At 45.2% G+C, this 18854-nt stretch overlaps 1 protein-coding gene and 1 pseudogene across 1 annotated transcript in view; both read right to left on the reverse strand.

Moving 5' to 3' along the window:
- Positions 1-6669, reverse strand: part of Trank1 (tetratricopeptide repeat and ankyrin repeat containing 1) — a 107498-nt gene extending 100829 nt beyond the window's left edge. Inside the window, exon 1 of the mRNA XM_090351879.1 lies at positions 6553-6669. Within this exon, the coding sequence (XP_090208005.1) occupies positions 6553-6641 (89 nt within the window). The 5' untranslated portion in view covers positions 6642-6669. The remainder of the gene's footprint in view (positions 1-6552) is intronic.
- A 3637-nt stretch (positions 6670-10306) lies between these two features.
- On the reverse strand, positions 10307-13526 carry LOC150050076 (small ribosomal subunit protein uS5 pseudogene; annotated as a pseudogene).
- Between the last annotated feature and the right edge of the window lie 5328 nt (positions 13527-18854).

Consider the following 18854-nt stretch of genomic DNA (forward strand, 5'->3'; position numbering starts at 1 on the left):
CATAACTCAAATGAATGCTATGTACCATTTAGTTTGTATGGTAACAACTACTGGAGCTAAGAGCAACTATATACCAAGCCCAAGTATCCAGATTGTGTACTCAACAAACCCAAAATGAGAAATCAACTGATCCTTGGGTCACCCTCAGTTTTGCCTCCCACTGGAGGAATGCAGGACCCAAAATGTCTGTCCCAAAGTTGGTTCACATATCTTCCACAGGCATCTTCCTCTCCAGCCTTCATTAGCAGCTTTTCATTGTTCTACTAGCCCAGTCTCAGCCAGCTCCAACCCAGCCTCCAGGCCATCATGGGCATGTCAGTCCCTTAATTAACCTGCTGTATTCAAGTTTAAAAAAAAAATCAAGGAACTCACATACTACCATTCCATTTGCCCCAAGCACAATATTCACACAGACACCAGCTCTTTCAAGGGGCTTTCAGATTCTCTAGCCACAGTCATACTGTTCCTAATACCTTTGTAAGGACTTGGATGACTTTATGGTAATTCTTCTGACATAAATTATACACAACATTCACATTTTAGACACTATGCTAGGTTTCAGTAGCTGTGTGCTAAGACACTTAAATGCTTTCCCAGCAGTCTGCACTCCTAACATAGGAATAATTATTATTTCTGCAACTAAGAGCTCAGCCTTATTGAACAAATAATTGTCTGGCTATTTTGTTAGTAGACAGACGATGGAGCCAAAGAAATAGGTAAAGAAGAAAGGTTGCCTGTGGGAAGGAGTAATTTGGACAAGATGAGTCACTGGTAATATTGGATTTCTGTTCATTTCCTGAAACTATCAGCTCTTCCCTTGGATAAAGACACAAACTAAATAAAAGCCAACTAGGTACAACCGGAAACAACTAAAGCAGTTCACTACATGGGGGGTGGGAGTAGGACTATGTCTATAAAGTAATAAGAACTTGTTTGGAATTTTTTGGTCAATAGACAAAGACATATATCTCCATGTATAATTATAGTTCTGGATAATCAAAATTGTTAAAAGCAAAGAATAATCCTGGAGATCAGCAGCATCTAGAATGTTGGAACAAAAACATTTGCATACACAAATAAATAGAAGAAAACCTAAAATAAATTTTCCAACTCTTTATTTTGCCAAATAACAACAGTTTTTAATTATTTTTTACCAGTCCTGGGCAGTTATTCAAATTAAGCTCTCTTTGAATGAACTGGCACGTGCATGCATGCACACAAGCACACATGTACACCTACATGTACATGTGCCAGTGTCACTAATTGGAAAACTGGATCAATTTCCATTGTCTGGTACATTTGTATACAAGTCTGTGTGCCACAGGCTGCTATAGGAATGAGAGTAATCCAAGACACCTGTGTGGCAAGAGGAAAAAATATACTAAGCACTTACTTTGTGACAACACTTCTATGTATTAAACCCTTTATATACATTTTTATTGAATATGGACAAAAACATTCAATGCGAGGAAGGTACAATTTCCCCAGTTTTACAGATCAGGAAACAGGTTTAAAAAGGTAAGGAGATTTTTCCAAGAAAGTACCTTTGTTTAATTAAGGCTGTAATGGAGTGCTTTGTGCTTATGTGGTTTCCTTCCTTCCTCCCTTCCTCCATTCCTCCCTCCCTCCCCCCCTTTTTTTTTTTTGCCAGGCTTGAACTCAGGGCCTGATTACTGTCCTTGAGCTTTCTTGAGGCTAGCGCTTTACCACTTGAGCCACAGCACCACATCTGGCTTTTTCTGTGTATGTGGTACTGGGTAATTGAAGTCAGGGCTTTGTGCATGCTAGATAAGCACTCTACTACTAGGCTATGTTCCAGGACCCTTGTGCTTTCTTCTAAATCCAAAATCATCTATAGCTTCTAGTTGTTCCTAGGGAAGCTGAAGCTCTGTTGGAGGAAATAGGGTAGTTAGTTCCTGGACATTCTGTATTTAACACAAGGTTTAGATGTGTACCTAACTTCCTTATTTATTTTGAGGTAGAGCAGAGTGCCCAGGTTTTGGTTAGCCTTTTGATTCTATTTTTCAGTGGTTTGGATTTAATTTTGAAGTCCAGACTCTGCTTTTCCTAGTCATTCCTTGTGCACTCCATATCTTTGGGAGATTGTGAACACAGGTATGGTTTGTGAGACACATATCTCCAGATAACCACCAAAAAAGCTGGAAGTGGAGATGTGGCTCAAGCGGTAGAGCACTAACCTTGAGCAACAAAGCTCAGAAACAGTGCTCAAGATAAGTACAAGGCCGAGGACTGGCACAAAAGAAAAAAAAAAGCTTCTATGTGAACACTGCCCTGCTGTAATTCTGTGGGTGCGTGCTATAATTTTCTGTGTGTATACATGCACTACTGATCTTGTTTTCTCCAAACTAGCATCAATATTTTAGGGCTAGCAATCCCATCCGCTTTCCAAATACTTTTCCCCCATTTCCAGGAAGACCCAGTGCTTAAAAATCAAAACATCCCAACCAAAATATCAAACTTCAGACAGATAGAACTAAACCTAGACTTGGCTTGACTTCAAAAGACAGAGTCCCACCCACTCACTAAGTCTAGATCTTAGTTAAGTATTTACAATAACGCAGTGTGAACACTAAAACTTGATTCAATAGCTCCAGCATCACAGGTAAAGAATATTCACTCTTCCAGATTTTCAACAAAATAAAATAATAGTTACTTATACAATTTGAAACCATGAAAATTATCTAGGGGCTGGGAGTTTGACTTAGTGGTAGAGTGCTTGCCTAGCATGCAGGAAGATCCGGGTTAGATTCGATACCACATATATAGAAAAGGCTGGAAGTGGTGCTATGGCTCAGATGGTAGAGCTCTAGCCTTGAGAAAGCCCAACGACAGTGCTCAGGCCCTGAGTTCAAGCCCCAGGACTGGCAAAAAAAAAAGAAAGAAAGATAGAAAGAAAGAAAGGAAAAGAAAAGAGAAAGAAAGAAAAAAGAAAAAGAAGAAAAGAAAATCGTCTAGTGAGGGAGAATAAACAGCTTCATACACACACACACACACTGAAACAAAAAAACTGCTCTTCCTTTTAGCACTGTAACATTTTTTGAATCCAGAGATACCTGTATACCTGGTTCAGTTTTTTGTTTTTTGTTTTGTTTTGTTTTGTTTTTGCCAGTCCTGGGCTTGGGCTCAGGGCTTGAGCACTGTCCTTGGACTTTCTCAAGGCTAGCACTCTACCACTTGAGCCTTAGCACCACTTCCGGCTTTTTGCTAGTATGTGGTACTGAGGAATCGAACCCGGGTCTTCATGCATGCTAGGCAAGCACTCTACCACTAGGCCAAACTCCCGGCCCCAGTAGGTTTTGTTTTTAAAGTTTAAATTCAACCATTCTCTCCACCAATACTCCTACTATCAATTCTGTTTTTAAAAGTATCATTTTTACCAAAGAGAGTGTTTCATTCTTCTTGTTTATAAAAAAAAATATAAGGAGAGTGCTTCTGGCCTTGAGAATCTCATTCAGAGCTCCAAGGAAACTTGTTACAAAATCAAGAACCCCCAGTTATTCTAGAGCAAAATTCTGACTTGTCAGTCAGCTCCACTTTCCCATCTGGAAAGGCAGAGGAGGGATCATTTCTCAAAGTCAATAAAAACAATGGCCAGAAAGCCCACATGACTTCCATTCTTAAATGTCTTCAGGACCACTTTACTTTCTCCAAACATGGCATAGGCTATATTTGAGCTGCTAAAAGAATCTTCCCACCTGAGAAGCAAAGATAAGGTCAGAGGGTATATACCAAATAGGTCTTTGGCAGCAACTACAGGAAAATAGAACCAACCAGCCAATGGCAGTCTAAGAATACGAATAAAGGGAAAATCCTGTTCACCATGAAAGCCAAGAAAGCAAATGTCTACACCCAGATCACCTAAAAGATAATGACTAAAAAGTATTGTTTTTCTCTTAGCCTCAACTTCTTCACCTATAAATTATGGTCGGGCTCTTGTCACTCTATAGAGGTGAAATTCAGAACCAAGACCTAAATAATCCCATTTGGAAACTAGAAATGTACTCTATGATAGTCCTGGATACTGTGCCTTCAAAATAAATAAATAAATGAAAAATAAAGAACTATCTATGATGCCCCTACTTCCCCAGCACACAAATACCACCCCATGAAGAAGGCCAGTTCTTTGTGGACAGAGAGCCAGAACCAATCGTAAAAATCAAGCTAATAAATTATGACTAGTGTTTTCTTTGGGGGGCAGTCCTGGGGGCTTGAACTCAGGGCTTGGGCACTGTCTTGAGCACTATTGCTTAAAGCTAGTGCTCTTCATTTGAGCGACAGCACTACTTCTGGCTTTTTCTGTGTATGGGGTACCAAGGAATCAAATCCAGAGCTTTGTGCATGCCAGGCAATCACTACCACTGGGCCACACTCCTGGTCCATAACTAGCTTTTCATTTAAAAAAAAAAAGCCAAAAAAATTGAAAGTAGTGAAGTTCTTAATACAGTTTTACACTCATACATGTTCATAGCTCAGTAAACTTTCATGGGTCTTGTCCAAAAAAGATAAATCCCTATGCCTATGGCACTAAAGTCTGACTCTGAATACACATACATCCATTCCACCTTTAGCTCTGTACAGAATGCCAGACAGAGGCAGCAAAGGTAAGGTCCAAGAACTCATTCTGCAATCTTACAGGATTGGAAAACAGTTGGAACAAAGTTCTTTTCGCCACAGTACTTTTCAAGCAAGGCACCAGGAGCTCACATCTGTAACCCTAACTACTCAGGAGGCTCAGATCTGAGGATTGTGGTTGCAAGCCAGCCCTTATCAGGAGTCTGTGAGATTCTTTTCTCCAATTAACTAGACTAGAGCAAGAAAAAGCTCACAGACAGTAACCAGGCCCAGAGTTCAAGACTCAGGACCAGCACAACACAAAACAAAACACTCTTAAGAAAGCACCAAACAGGATGTTCAACAAAAGCCTATGCCATCCAGTAAACAGCCTGGCCTCAAAACGTTACTTGACAGGAGAAAGGCTCTGCACAATTCTAGACAGCAGGAGAAAAATGGCTTTGCACTGGGAACGCAGATTGGGCGGGGGGGGGGGGGGGGGGATCGGGGGAAGGCTCTACCTTCCCACCTGAACACTGATCTGGGACCACTGCAACAGGGCTGGGACAGGTAGAGGCAATTGGAGATCTCACGGCCCCTTCTTTCTTCTCTCTTTAAAAATACTTATTTTTTTTTTAAGTATTGCACCTCCCTAAAATATCTCCCTAGGAATTAACGACGCCTGGTGACACCCCCAAAACGCCCCCAACGGAAAACAAAAGAAGCCTGTTTAGCCCATGGCTTGGCTGGATAAGAGGTGCACACAGCTCCCGCAGGCAGGAATGCAGGGCCCCCCAGAGAAGGGGAGCACCCCGCCGCCGGCGATGCAGCCGACCCCAGCCCGCCGCCCCGGCCCCGCGACGGTCAGCAGTACAGTCCGGCACCCACAAGGAAAGGAGACCCCGGCGCTCCGCGATCCCCGAAAAATCCCGCACTTCCAGCCTGGCACGGTCCACACACCCGGTTGTCCCGCCCGAAAGCCAGCCCCCTCCCGCGCCCCCCGCGCCCCAGGATGCGTCTAGGAAACGGCAGCCCCGCAGCCCGGTCCCCACCCCCGCGGCAGGCAGTCTGGCTGGGTCGAGGTGGATTCGAGGTCCCGACGGAGAGGGAATGGAGGAGCCGGCCGCGGGCGCCAGTTCTCCTCCCAGGCCGACGTCGCTCCCGCATCCCGCCCGGGGTGTCTGCGGGCGGGGACCAGCGGCCAGCCTTCCGGTGGGCCTGTCGCCTGCCACCGGGTGAGACGCGAGGCCCACAAGGCCCGAGGCGCCCCCCACGCCGCTACGCACCTCGCCGCCCGCGGGTCCCACAGGACCGGGGAGAAGGGGAGGAGGGGGAGCCGCCGCGGCCTCGGCCGCCGCGGCCTCGGGCGCCTCACGCTCCAGGCCAGGATGAGAATCCTTTCCACTCACGCCCCACCCGAGCGAACGCGGCGCTGGCCGAGTCCGAGCGCCCACGGGGTCCCGACGTTCGAGAGCTGTCACGTGCCGCCGCCGGGTGGGAGGCGGGAAGGGGGGGCGTCGGAAGCGGCGTGGGGCGGGGGGGGCGTGTCTCGTCTCGCACGCGGTGTGAGGGCCGCCGCCGACAAGGCACCAGCTTGGAATCCCTGGAACCCCGGGTCCCCGCGCGGCGGGGGAGGACGGGGACGCCCCACGCCCGTGACTCGTGGGCAGCTGCCCCGTGGTCCTTTCACCCCCCACCCCCGGGCCCGGGCCCGATCACCCCCTCCCGATCCCCCCAATCCCGACCGTGCCGATGCCGCCATCCGGGCCATTCCGTCTTGCCCCCCCCCACTCTTCGTCCCCCGTGCCCGGCCTCTCAGATGTCCTCAGCCCTGCGCCCCCCCACCCCGCCACGTCCTATTCCCCCACGCCTGGTGCCCCCAGCCCTGCGCTGCCCTCAGCCCGTCTCCCTCAAGCCCCATCCCCCGCCCCACGCCCGGCCCCTCAGGTGCCTTCAGCCGCGACGACGGGTCGTACTCACTGTGCGTCCGCCCCGTTGCCCAGCTCTGCGGTAGCCACTGCACAGGACACCGAGTCCCCGGGCTCGGCGACGCTGGCGGCCGCCTTCATGTCTCCTCTATTTGTGGCCTCAGGCGAGAGCCCCACGACGACGAGGACGACGCGACCTCTCTCCTCGTGGAGAAGAACAGGGAGTGCGGCCAGGTCAGGTCCCTGGACGGTCAGGCAGAGCGTCACCTCCCACAGTGCTCAGCCACCCAGCGGCGCGCCCGCCCACTGCCCCGGGGGTCCTCGCGACTGGGTGGGGGTGGGGGAGGGCAGGCACCAAGTTCCCGCCCTCCAGGGGCCCGGCCCAATCAGAGGGCCAGGCTGGGTCGAGGTGGCGGCCCGCACGGCCTCCGGGCGGGTGGAGCTGGGGCTCCCGGGCCATCCACCGCCCTGCTGCCATGTGGGAGGGAGGACGCTGAAGCGGCGTGGGCCCCGGCCTGCAGCGAGCACGCGTCACGCAGCTTCTCCACACCGGGAGTGTGGGGAACACTCAGGCTGTAAGCCCGCGTCGCCTCCCAGCTCCTCTAGGCCTCGACCTTCCTTCCCGGGACTGCACTCCATTTCCCGCCCAAACGCCATCCCTGCGTCCTTTGCCCTTAGAAAGCAGATTAAGTTACCGGGCCTCTGAGACTATTCATAATTGCACCTTTCTCTCCCCATGTTTCTTCCTTCCAGGCCGTCTCCTTACACAAATATTATACTCTAGTGGTTCCCAAAAAAATGGGAGCATTTTTATTTTATTTATTTTGCCAGTGTTAGGGCTTGAACTCAAGGCCTGGGCACGGTCCTTGGGCTTTCTCAAGGTTAGTGCTCTACCACTTGAGCCACAGCACCATTTCCGGATTTTTCTCTGTGAGTTGCACCGAGGAATTGAATCCTGGTCTTGGTGCATGCTAGGCAAGCACTTTAACCACTAGGCCAAACTCCTGGCCTGGAAGCCATTTCTAATCCCTATGTAGTTGAGATTACCTGCTATTGTCCTGATGTCCTTCCTTTTCTTTTTCTTTTTGTCAGTCCTGGGGCTTGAACTTAGGGCCTGAGCACTGTCCTTGGGCTTTCTCAAGGCTAGAGCTCCACCACTTGAGCCACAGCACCACTTCTGGCGTTTTCTATGTATGTGGTACCGAGAAATGGAACCCAGGTTTTTGTGCATGCTAGGCAAGCACTTTACCACTAAGCCAAACTCCCTTACTTTCCATTTTTAAAAGATACTTTGCATGTTCTTCCAATATTTTTCTCCTATGTCTAAAGTCTATATTTAGAAAAGATGCCTATTGCTTATAGTGTTCACACTGCAGGGTCTCCACTTCCAGAAGGCTTGACCAGTTCTCTTATCACCAAAGGAGATTCAAGGGGAAACAGGAGGTTAATGTGCCTTTACACTGTGACCCTTTTTTCATTAGTTTTCATATTGCCTCTTAAAATCTTACTGCCCTTTCTCCTCTCATATCTGTCAGTATACTCCTCAAAATAATCATGCCACTAAATCTTTCTTTAAACACAGGCTTATTCTCTTGTTTGTATATTATCATCCAGCTTTTACACTGGTACAGTTAGAGAAGCTGTCCCCTATCTCACCCCCACTCATCTTCCAAATACAATTAGCTTTGGTTTTTGTTTTTTGTTTTGTTTTGTTTTGTTTTTTGCCAGTCCTGGGCTTGGGCTCAGGGCTTGAAAGTCCTTGGACTTTCTCTAGGCTAGCACTTTACCACTTGAACCTCAGCACGACTTCCGGCTTTTTGCTATGTATGTGGTACCGAGAATCAGCTTTGTTTTTAAGCTGGACAATTTAGTAGCTATATTCATGTCTGTAAATCACAAGTATGAGCTCTGCTTCTGCTCTGGCTGTCTGGGTATAAAATTCTGGGCTGGGAATCACTTTCCTTCAGCTTTTGAAGGTTTTGTTCTAGTGACCTCTAAACTTCAGGAACTGTTGAGAGGGGAAAAAAGAACTGTTGAGGATTCCAATGAATTCTATTACTTACCTATTTTGTTGTGTTAAACTTCCACATCAATTTGCATAATCTATAGAAGACTGAGGATTTTCTTTTTCTCCTCAGTGTTTTGAAGTTATACTTGATTTGATTGGATGTGGGATTATTAGTCCATTCCACTACATGGCTACATGGGTTCTTTCTTTCTTCTTTTTTTTTTTTTTTTTTGCCTGGTCTAAGATCAGAGCTAAAATTCAGTACCTGATGCTTTTGCTCATTGGCTAGTGCTCTACCAACTAAGCCATACCTTCACCTCTTAGCTCTTCAACTCAGAAGTGTTTTGTTGATTATTTCTTCTCCATTTCCCTACTTTCTCCTCTTTGGACATCCTATTTAAATCCTTGGGCTTCTATGATTGGTTCTCTAAATTCTTTTCTTTTTTCCAGCCCTGGGCCTTGAATTCATGGCCTGAGCACTGTCCTTGGGGCTTTCTCAAGGCTAAAGCTCTACCACCTGACCACAGCACTACTTCTGGCTTTTTCTATGTATGTGGTATGGAGGAACTGAACCAGGATCCTCATGCGTGCTAGGCAAGCACTCTACCACTCGGCCAAATTCCCAACCCCTCTAGTGTTTAATTGGAGATAAAAAGTCTCATAGGCTTTTCTGCCTTGGCTAGCGTCAAACTGAGATCCTCAGATCTCAGCCTCCTAAAAAGCTATGATTACAGGTATGAGCCACAGGCCTGCAATGAGACTTTTGTCTCCAATTAGCCACCAGAAAACTGAAAGTGGCGCTGTGGTTCAAAGTGGTAGAGTGCTAACCTTGAGCAAAAGCACTCAGGGACAGCACCCAGGCCACAAGTTCAAGCCCACGACCAACAAACAAACAAAAAAGAGTCTCAAGGACTTTCCTGCCAGGCTGGTTTTAAACTGCTATCCTGGGGCCAGGAGTTTGGCCCCAGGTAAAAGTGATTGCCTAGAAAGGGAAGGGGGAAAAACAAGATGATTGGGAGGGGGTGGGAAGAGGAAAATGGGGACAAAACATGAGAAGAGGTATCAATGTGTGAGAAGTATTGTACCTACTACCTGGCGAATGTAACTGTAACCCCTCTATACATTACCCCGACAATAAAAAGAAATAAAAACTCCCTAGGCAAGGAGTTTGGCCTAGTAATAGAATTCTTGCCTAGCATGCACAAAGACACACATACATAGAAAGAAAAGCTGGAAATGATGTTGTGGCTCAAATGGCAGAGCTCTAGCCTTGAAAAAGCCCAAGGGCAGTGCTCAAGCCCTGAGTTCAAGCCCCAGGACTGGAAAAAAAAAAAGAGTGCTTGCCTAGCATGCATGAAGACCTGGGTTCGATTCCTTGGTACTACATACATAGAAAAAGCCGGAAGTGATGCTGTGGCTCAAGTGGCAGAGTGCTGGCCTTGAAAAAGCCCAAGGCAGTGCTCAGGCCCTCATTTCAAGTGCCAGGACTGGCACGAAGAAGAAGAGGAAGAAGGAGGAGAAGGAGGAGGAGGAGGAGGAGGAGGAGGAGGAGGAAATAATCAAACTGTAATCCTCAGTACCTAATATTAAGGGCATGAGCTACCAGTGACTGGCTTAAAAATATATTTTAAGACAAAGTACAAATCTGAACAAAGGATGCAAAGGATGATTTGATCATACTAAGGAAATACTATTGATTTTATTGAGTATCATAGCAGAGTAATGTTTTTAAAAGGTTTTTGATCAAATACATGTACTGTGTACCTCACTTTAAAAAAAATAGGCTTGATTCACTTTATTATTCTTGTATAAAACCTTTTGCTGTGGCCACAGCTAGAGCTTGGGTCCTCTGCACAGAGACTCTGGTGTGGGTTTTCACAAGATGGTCAGTGAATTCCTGGTTAGGAGATTTGGTGAGTACGTCTCTTTCCAGAGGTCAGGGGTCAGGTAACTGTAGGTCTTAAGAGATGGCATCAAAGTTGGCCTTGATAAAGTTGCTCAAGGTGGCAGTACAGCCCCTCGCTGAGGTGTTTCAGTCATCGATACTAGCCATCATCCACAGCTTGGGGGCAGGAGCTGAAATGACCCCAGTGTTTCCAGAGACAGGGAGGAGACACACCAGCACAGCGCCACAGCGGCCTGTTACCTTGCACGGGACAATGTGAGGCTTGCCAATCTTGTCCCCCCAGTAGCCTCTCCGCACAGGGACAGTGGAGAGTTTGGCCAAGACGTGGCCCCTCGATGTCAGTGGTAACCTCCTTGGAGCACTTCACACCAGGCCCACATGGCCACTGTAGTCGCCAGTGGCCACAAATGCCTTGAGCCTGGAGCGCTGGCCAGCAGGGGTCTGCTTCTGCACGGGTGTGATCTTCAACACCTCTTCCTTGAGGGACGCCCCAGGAAGAAGTCGATGATCGCAGACTCCTTGATGGGCAGGGAGAAAAGATAGATCCGTTCCAAAGACTGGATTTCTCATGTCCTGAACCAGGCAGCCCAGTTCGGTGGCAGGAATCCAATCCTTGTCTTCAGTCTTGCCTCCACAAGCCCTGCAGCTTGGACCCCGGCCTCTACCTCTATCAAGACTGTGACCTCCACCCTGGAGGCCGCACCATGGCTTCCCAAGCCTACCACCCCCAACCCCCACCCCCACCACCCCACCCACCCTCCACCCCCCACTTTGGGGCCTCCAGGCTCTCCTGCTGTACCAGTGTCATCCATTTGGTGGCTTCCCAGAAAAGAAGAAGCTGTACCTCTTTTCTGTATCCAATAAAATGATATGATGGCTGGTATTTGCTTTACACTACTTAAGCAAAACAAAGTGGGGGGGAAAGAAGGCTTAGGACACAGGTTAATTACTGATCATTGTTGAAGCTGTGTAATAATAGGTCCACAGAGGTTCATTATATAGTAGATTACCCTGACTACAGTTTTTACCCACAATGAGCCATGGTCTGAAAGTACTGAATTAATTTCAGAAACAGTTTATCAGTTTTAAATCATACACCTGATTGTGCATCAGATGTGTAATACAACCTCAGACCATCATTCTCCATTCAACCCAGAAACACTGTGTACACTACATATATTATTCACTTAGCATTCTCAGTTATCAGATTAGCTGTCATGATACTCCATGTTGTACTCAAGAAATACTTACGTTACTTAACAGTGACGTCAAAGAACAAGAAGGGGGATGTCAGCAATTCCAATATGCCATAGAAATCACAAAATACTTCCATTAAGTAAAAGGTTGCAATTTTTTTTTGAGGGGGGGAAAAAAAAGTATGCTCAGGTTGCTTAAGATAAACCGTAGGGACAAAAACTCTGTCAGTGAGTAAAACCGTGAACATGGAAAAGAAAATTCATGCTAGGTTTGCAATAGCTGCCTCTCAAATCCAAAAGTTATGGGCACAGGCCAGCACTGGTAGCTCACACCTGTAATTCTATCTAGTCTGGAAGCTGAGGTCTGAGGATCACAGTTTGAAGCCAGCTTGAGCAGGAAAATTGATGTTATTTCCAATGCACCACCAAAAGCCAGGGCTGTGATGTAAGTGAAAGACTGCTAGCCTTGAGCAAAAAGGATCAAGGACAGATCCCAAGCCTTTAGTTTAAGCCCCAGGACCAGCACACACACACACACACACACACACACACACACACACACACACACACACACACATACACACACACACACACACACACACACACACACTGACACTCTGAGACTATGGTAAATGATTAGTCCCAGTAGAAAAGGTGTTAAATTGTTATATGAATGTGTAGGGGGAAAAAACACATAGTTCATAAATATGCTAACTTATTTCTGGTTTTAGGCATTCATTGAGTTTCCTAAAACCTTGTAGGTAAAGGAGCATTGTAGTCTAATTGATTCTATTCTGATCTATTCTATTCTGTCCTATCCTATTCTGATTGTCTATTGTATTTTCTTTCATTTTCATTCTATTCTTTCATCTTTGGTAAAAAAAAATTTCATGAAAAAAGACTTTGATGCTTTGTTTTGGTTTTGTAGTTTGCTATTTTTCTTTGTTGTTGTTTTGTTTGTGTTTTCAAAAACATTATTTAGGTTTCAAGTTGGCTTCATACTTGTTAGGCAGGAGGAGCTCTGCCACTGAAGCCAAGTTCCCAGCTTGGCTTTTTGTTTTAGCTATTTTTTCAGATAGGATCTTGGACTTATTGGTTAAGAAAGTGTCTTCCTAAAATTTGGCTAGCCTCATTCTCCCAGTCTCTCTCTCTCCCAGTTAGCAAGACTGCAAGGCATAAGCCACCATACCCAGCCATGAATTGGTTTTGTTTGTTTGTTTTATAGAAGATGATAGTTTAAAAGGTAATTCGAAATTCAGAACACATGAATTCTGAATTAATAATCTAAAAAAACACCAATGAGCTACTAGGGTAAGGAACCTCTAACATTAATTTTAGGTCTTTTTATGGGCCTGTTCAAACTCAGTAATATAAGTAGCTTAGGAGCAATGATATGTAAGGAAATTAGGGTACCTACTACACAATGTTGAACATTTTCAATATGGAAGCTTTACCTTTCACTGTAAGTGATGTTCCCCCATTACTGAGATGCACCTTATTTCCTCAAGGGACTAAAAACCCTTTCCCAGATGGCAAAGTAGCAGTGGCAAGCTAATCTGGGATAGGATCTAGGGATCCTACACTTCTAAAATGAACTCTGGGGCTGGGAAAGTGCTTGCCTAGCATGCATGAAGCCCTGGGTTCAATTCCTCAGTGCCACAGAAAGAGCCAAAAGTGATACTGTGGTTCATGTGGTAAGGTGCTAGCCTTAAGCAAAAGCAGCTCAGCGACAGTGCCCAGTTCCTAATATGGAGACAGGTGGCAAAGGCATCCCCACGCCTAAGCAGGTTCAGGCATAAACAGACTCAGGCAGAGGGCAGGGTCACAGGAAGCTCCCAGTCTCAGGTTCTGGACTGACAGGTCTAGTAACCTACCAGCCAAGTGTCCATCCCTGTCTCCAGGGATGCAGGCACCATTCACCACCTGGGAGAGGAAAGCATTACCTTTCCCCACCCATCCACCCACCGGGAGGAGAACCAGACCCCAAATCTCCATTTGTAAGGTTTTCAAGCCTTTGAAGCTCACCTTTAGTGAAGACATTTGTATTTAATGAATAGCCTTTTCTCATTATTAGAATTCCCTCCGCCAGCAGGAGGTGCCTGGATGGCTGAGAAGCCCCCAGCCCCCAGCACCTGGGTAGGTGTTGGCATGGCTGTGACTCAGTTTCCTTACTTAGGCTTAGCCACCATTGCCACGTGTCTTCATGTTCAGGTCCTGTGCCGTCTTCTTACTGTTCTCCCATCAGCACAGCATTCCAAGTCAGCTCTCCATCAGGGCTGAATTTGCTTATTGGTATTGTATCTGTTGTTTCTGTCATCTTTTGCCTATTTCCTGACTGAATCTCTGAACTGTTATGTGACTGTAGTGAGTGTGTTTTCTAGCTGCTGGCCTCTGAGACACAATCTACCCCTGCAATCACTGGCATTTTAATAAAGACTCTAAGAGGGGCTGGGAGTTTGACCTAGTGGTAGAGTGCTTGCCTAGCATGCATAAAGACCTGGGTTCAATTCCTTGGTACCACATAGAAAAAGCTGGAAGTGGTGCTGTGACTCAAGTGGTAGAGCTCTAGCCTTGAGAAAGCCCAAGGATAATGCTCAGGCCCTGAGTTCAAGCCCTTGGACTGTCAAAAAAAATTTTTAAAGAGACTCCAAGATTCCAACTGGCAAAGAGTGGCTTCTATATATTCTGTAAATTTTCTTATTACAATTCCTTCATTTGAGTTATGTAATTCATTTTTTTTACATAATGTACACTGGCTATAATGACTACATTTGCTCACTAGCAATGCATTTCTTTTCTTTTCTTTCTTTTTTTTTGTGGGTCATGAACTCAGCCTGGGCGCTATCCCTGAGCCCTTCAGCTCAAGGTTCCCACCCTACCCGTGGGCCTGGGCATTGTCCCTGAGCTCTTCAGCTCAAGGCTACCGCTCTACCCTAGAGCCAGGCCCCACTTTCAGTTTTCTAGAGGTTAATTAGAGATAAGAGTCCCAGGTTCTTTTGTCCCAGGGCTGGCTTTGAACCTTGATCCTCAGATCTCAGCCTCCTGAGTAGCTAGGATTACAGGTGTGAGCCAACGTGTAAGTAGCAGCTCATTTCTTAGAACATTTCTCATCATTAAGAAACACGTGACAGTACGTATATCAGTTGAACTTCTCTGTAAGGTAAGACCTTCCATAATGCCATGTACTGGATGAAGTACCACATATATATATATATATATATATATATCATTTACATATCACTTTTTGTTATTGTTGGTCGTAAAGCTTGAACTCTAAAGCCTGGTCACTGTCCCTGAGCTCTTAAGCTCAAGGTTATGCTCTACCAGTTGATCCACAGCGCCACTTTAGATTTTTTGGTGGTTAATTGGAGATAAGAATCTCATGGACTTTCCTGATGAGCTTGCTTCCAACCTTGAGCCTCAGATCTCAGCCTCCTGAGTAGCGAGGATTACAGGAGTGAGCCACCAGCACTCTGAAGCACTATTTTTTTTCCAGTCCTGGGCTGGAGCTTAGGAGCTGAGCACTGTTCTTGGACTTTCCTCAAGGCTAGAGGTCTACCACTCGAGTCACAGCACCATTTCTGGCTTTTCTACGTATATGGTACTGAGGAATTGAAAACCAGGTCCTCATGCATGCTTAGGCAAGCACTCTACCACTAGATCAAACTCCCAGCCCCCAGAACTACTCTTTTTTATTTTTTTTCCAGTTCTGGGGCTTGAACTCAGGGCCTGAGCACTGTCCTGGGGTTTGCTGAAGGCCAGAGCCCTACCACTTGAGTAGAGCTGATTTTTACATTTTGTAATATTCAGATAATACTAGTGTCATAGATGACATTCATCTACCCTAATAACATCGGAAGAGCAAGAAGGATTATTTACAGTTTAACCTCAAGATAGATAGACATGCATGCCCTCATATAAATCTCTTAGGGATACAGCTTGAAATGACTCTAATGTTCTTGCTATCAGGTGACCTGGCACACGTCTCAAATCCTATAAAATCCTGTGAAATTTATTAAGATAGTCAGCCAAGCATGTTGTGCTAGTCACTGATGCCTACAGCATTTCTTAGCTGACATTTGACATATTAATTGGTTTCGAAAAAAGCCTAAGGTACATTCTGGTTGGCTGTGGGCCACCTTTGTTTAGCTTAGCCCTTCCTCCTGCTTCAGGATGCTGGTAGCCTCCTGCTGATGGACAGTTTAGTCCATCAGTCCCTAAGAAGTTGCACTGTATGCATTACTAGGTATGTTTGCATCTGTCTCCAGGTGGCTGGTGCTTATCACCCAGATTGACTTTTCCTGAGGCAGAAATGTCTATACAGAGAGCTACACGTTTTCAAAGATGAATACACAGTAAGTAAACTAATGGAAATGCTCATTCGAATAACACGCACGCACACACACACACACACACACACACACACACACACACCCTTTGTTTTCTTTTATTGAATGATCACATCTTTTCATATTGAACCCAATTGACCCATTGCTCATAAGAACTGCCCCACACAGCTTCTGTGCTATCAGGCTTTTCTTTGCTGTGACATATTCCTAAAAGAAACAATCTAAAGGAGAAAGGGATTATTTTGGCTCATAGCTTCAGAGGTTTTGTCCACAGTAGGCTGTTACTGTTGTTTCTACGCTATGCAGAAGCAGAGTATCATAGCAGAAGGACACCGAGGAACAAAACTGCTAGCCTCATGGTGACAAGGAAGCAGAGAAAGGACCAAGGATGAGGTCTATCTTTCCAGGGTATACCCTAGGAACTCCCTCTAACCAGGTCTCATTTCTTAGATCCCACTAACTATTAAATTATGAGTCTATTAATGGATAAATCCATGGATGAAGTCGGTGTTCCCCTGATCAAATCCCTTCTCTATGATTGTATCTACCAGCTGGGGACCAAGGCTTCAACACATGAGCCTTTTAGTGGGCATTTCATATCCAAACCATAATGACCTCTAAACCAACTCTGATAGACACAATATAGATATAGATTTAGGTATTCATAGTGCTATATTTGGGAATCATCCTAGAATAAGCACTGTGAGATTATACTAATTGAAACATTCTGCTAAGACACTACCTGTAGATGCTTCCTTCATGATAACCAACCATGGTTTATAGGATGAGAACTAAATCCTAGACACAGCTAGTTGGACCAGGTTGGGAAGCCAACTGTCTCAGGACAGTCAGTGTACAAATTATCTAGTTCTAAATTGACAAGAAATCTACCAGCAGGGAATATGGTGATTTGCTGGGCCAGACCATCTCTGAGAGATTTGAACTGGAAGTTACAGTAGAAAGCCAAGCTGGGAATGTGGTTTAGTGGTAGAGTGCTTGCCTAGCATGCATGAAGCCCTGGGTTCGATTCCTCAGTACCACATAAACAAAAAGCCTGAAGTGGTACTATGGCTCAAATGGTAGAGTACTAGCCTTGAGCAAAAGAAGCTCAGAGACAGTGTCCAGGCCCTGAGTTCAAGCCCTAGGACTGACAAAAAAATTGATAACTAGTAGACTGTTTATCAAACTACTCTGAGGAAACTTCCACCCTGTTCCCAATTTAGCCAGGAGGCCTGGGTCAAAGGGGGTTTCCATTAACCTGTGAGTCCTACCTCCCTTGTCACTCACTATTCGTATGCATAATATAGACTGTCATGAGTTGAACTGTATCTTCCATAAAGACATATTGAAATCTTCTCCTCAGCAGATTATAATGTGCTCTGCTTGGAAATACATTCATGAGACACTTGATTCTGGAGATATATTCTAAGAAATATAGCATAAGGCAATTTCTATCGTGTTTGTACATCATATCCTATATGTACACAGCTAGATGGTACAGCCTACTACATACCTAAGAGGTATGATATATAAGTGTATATATATGTTATATAGGTTACATATTTTATGTGTGTATGTACTTAAGGCTATATGATATTATGTGGTATGAAGTAATCAAGACATGCAGTAGACACAGAATTTGTGAGGATGTTCTCAACATAACAGCATACTGGTCTTTAGTTAGTTAGTTAGTTTGTTTTGGGGGATTGGATGTTGTTCTTTTTGTCAGTTGTGGGACTTGAACTCAGGGCCTGGGCACAGTTCCTGAACTTTTTCACTCAAGACTAGTGCTCTACCACTTTGAGCCACAGCACCCCTTCTGTTTTTCTGGTGGTTAATTGGAGATAAGAGTCTCATGAACTTGGGCTGGGAGTATGGCCTAGAGTGAGAGTGCTTGCTTCACATGCACGAAGTCCAGAGTTCTATTCTTCAGTACCACATACATAGAAAAGCTGGAAGTGGTGCTGTGGCTTAAGTGGTAGAGTACTAGCCTTGAAGAAAGCCCAAGGACAGTGCTCAGGCTCTGAGTTCAAGCCCCAGGACTGCAAAAAAAAAAAGTCTCATGAACTTTCCTGCCCAGGATGGCTTCAAACCACAATCCTTACATCCTAAGTAGTGAGGACTACAGGCATGAGCCACTGGTACCTGGCTGGCAAACTGTTTTAAGATTGACTTCTTTTAGGGGAACTGGGAGTATGGCCTAGTGGTAGAGTGCTTGCCTAGAATGCATGAAGCTCTGAGTTAGATTTCTCAGTACCACATATACAAAAAAAGCTGGAAGTGATGCTGTGGCCCAAGTAGTAGAGCACTAGTCTTGAGAAAGCCAAAGGACAGTGCCCAGGCCCTGAGTTCAAGCCCCAGGAATGGCAAAAAAAAGATAGACTTATTTTTATGTAAGTAGCAGTATATGCTAATTAAAGTGTGAAGTAATAAATATATGAGCCAGTAGCATATTCACTTATCATTATCAAGTATTATGTACACTACATAAACAGTTTGTGCTATACTTTTATACTATAAGCAGAGCAGTACTTTGGTTTATACTAACATCATCACAGATATGTGAATAATACCTTGAGTACATTAAAACAGCTATAATGTCACCAGGTGATTAAATTTTTCAGCTCCATTATGATCTTATCTGGCCACTATTGTGTGCAATCCATTGTTGACCAAAATGTTGTTATACATTCAGGATTGTATTGTATAGTTAATTAAGATAAGACTATGATCTAATAAGATAGACTAATCCAGTATGACTTGTATCCTTTTATTTGTTTAATTTTATTATTTAGGCAGTCAGTCCTAGGGTTTGAACTCAGGGCCATATGCTTTCTTTGTTTGTTCATACTTTGCTGCTTAAGCTATAGCTCCAGATGGACTTTTTACTGCGCA

The sequence above is a fragment of the Megascapheus bottae genome, chromosome 18 (genome assembly GCF_031878675.1).
Source record: "Megascapheus bottae isolate mThoBot1 chromosome 18, mThoBot2.hap1, whole genome shotgun sequence".
Lineage (NCBI taxonomy): Eukaryota > Metazoa > Chordata > Mammalia > Rodentia > Geomyidae > Megascapheus > Megascapheus bottae.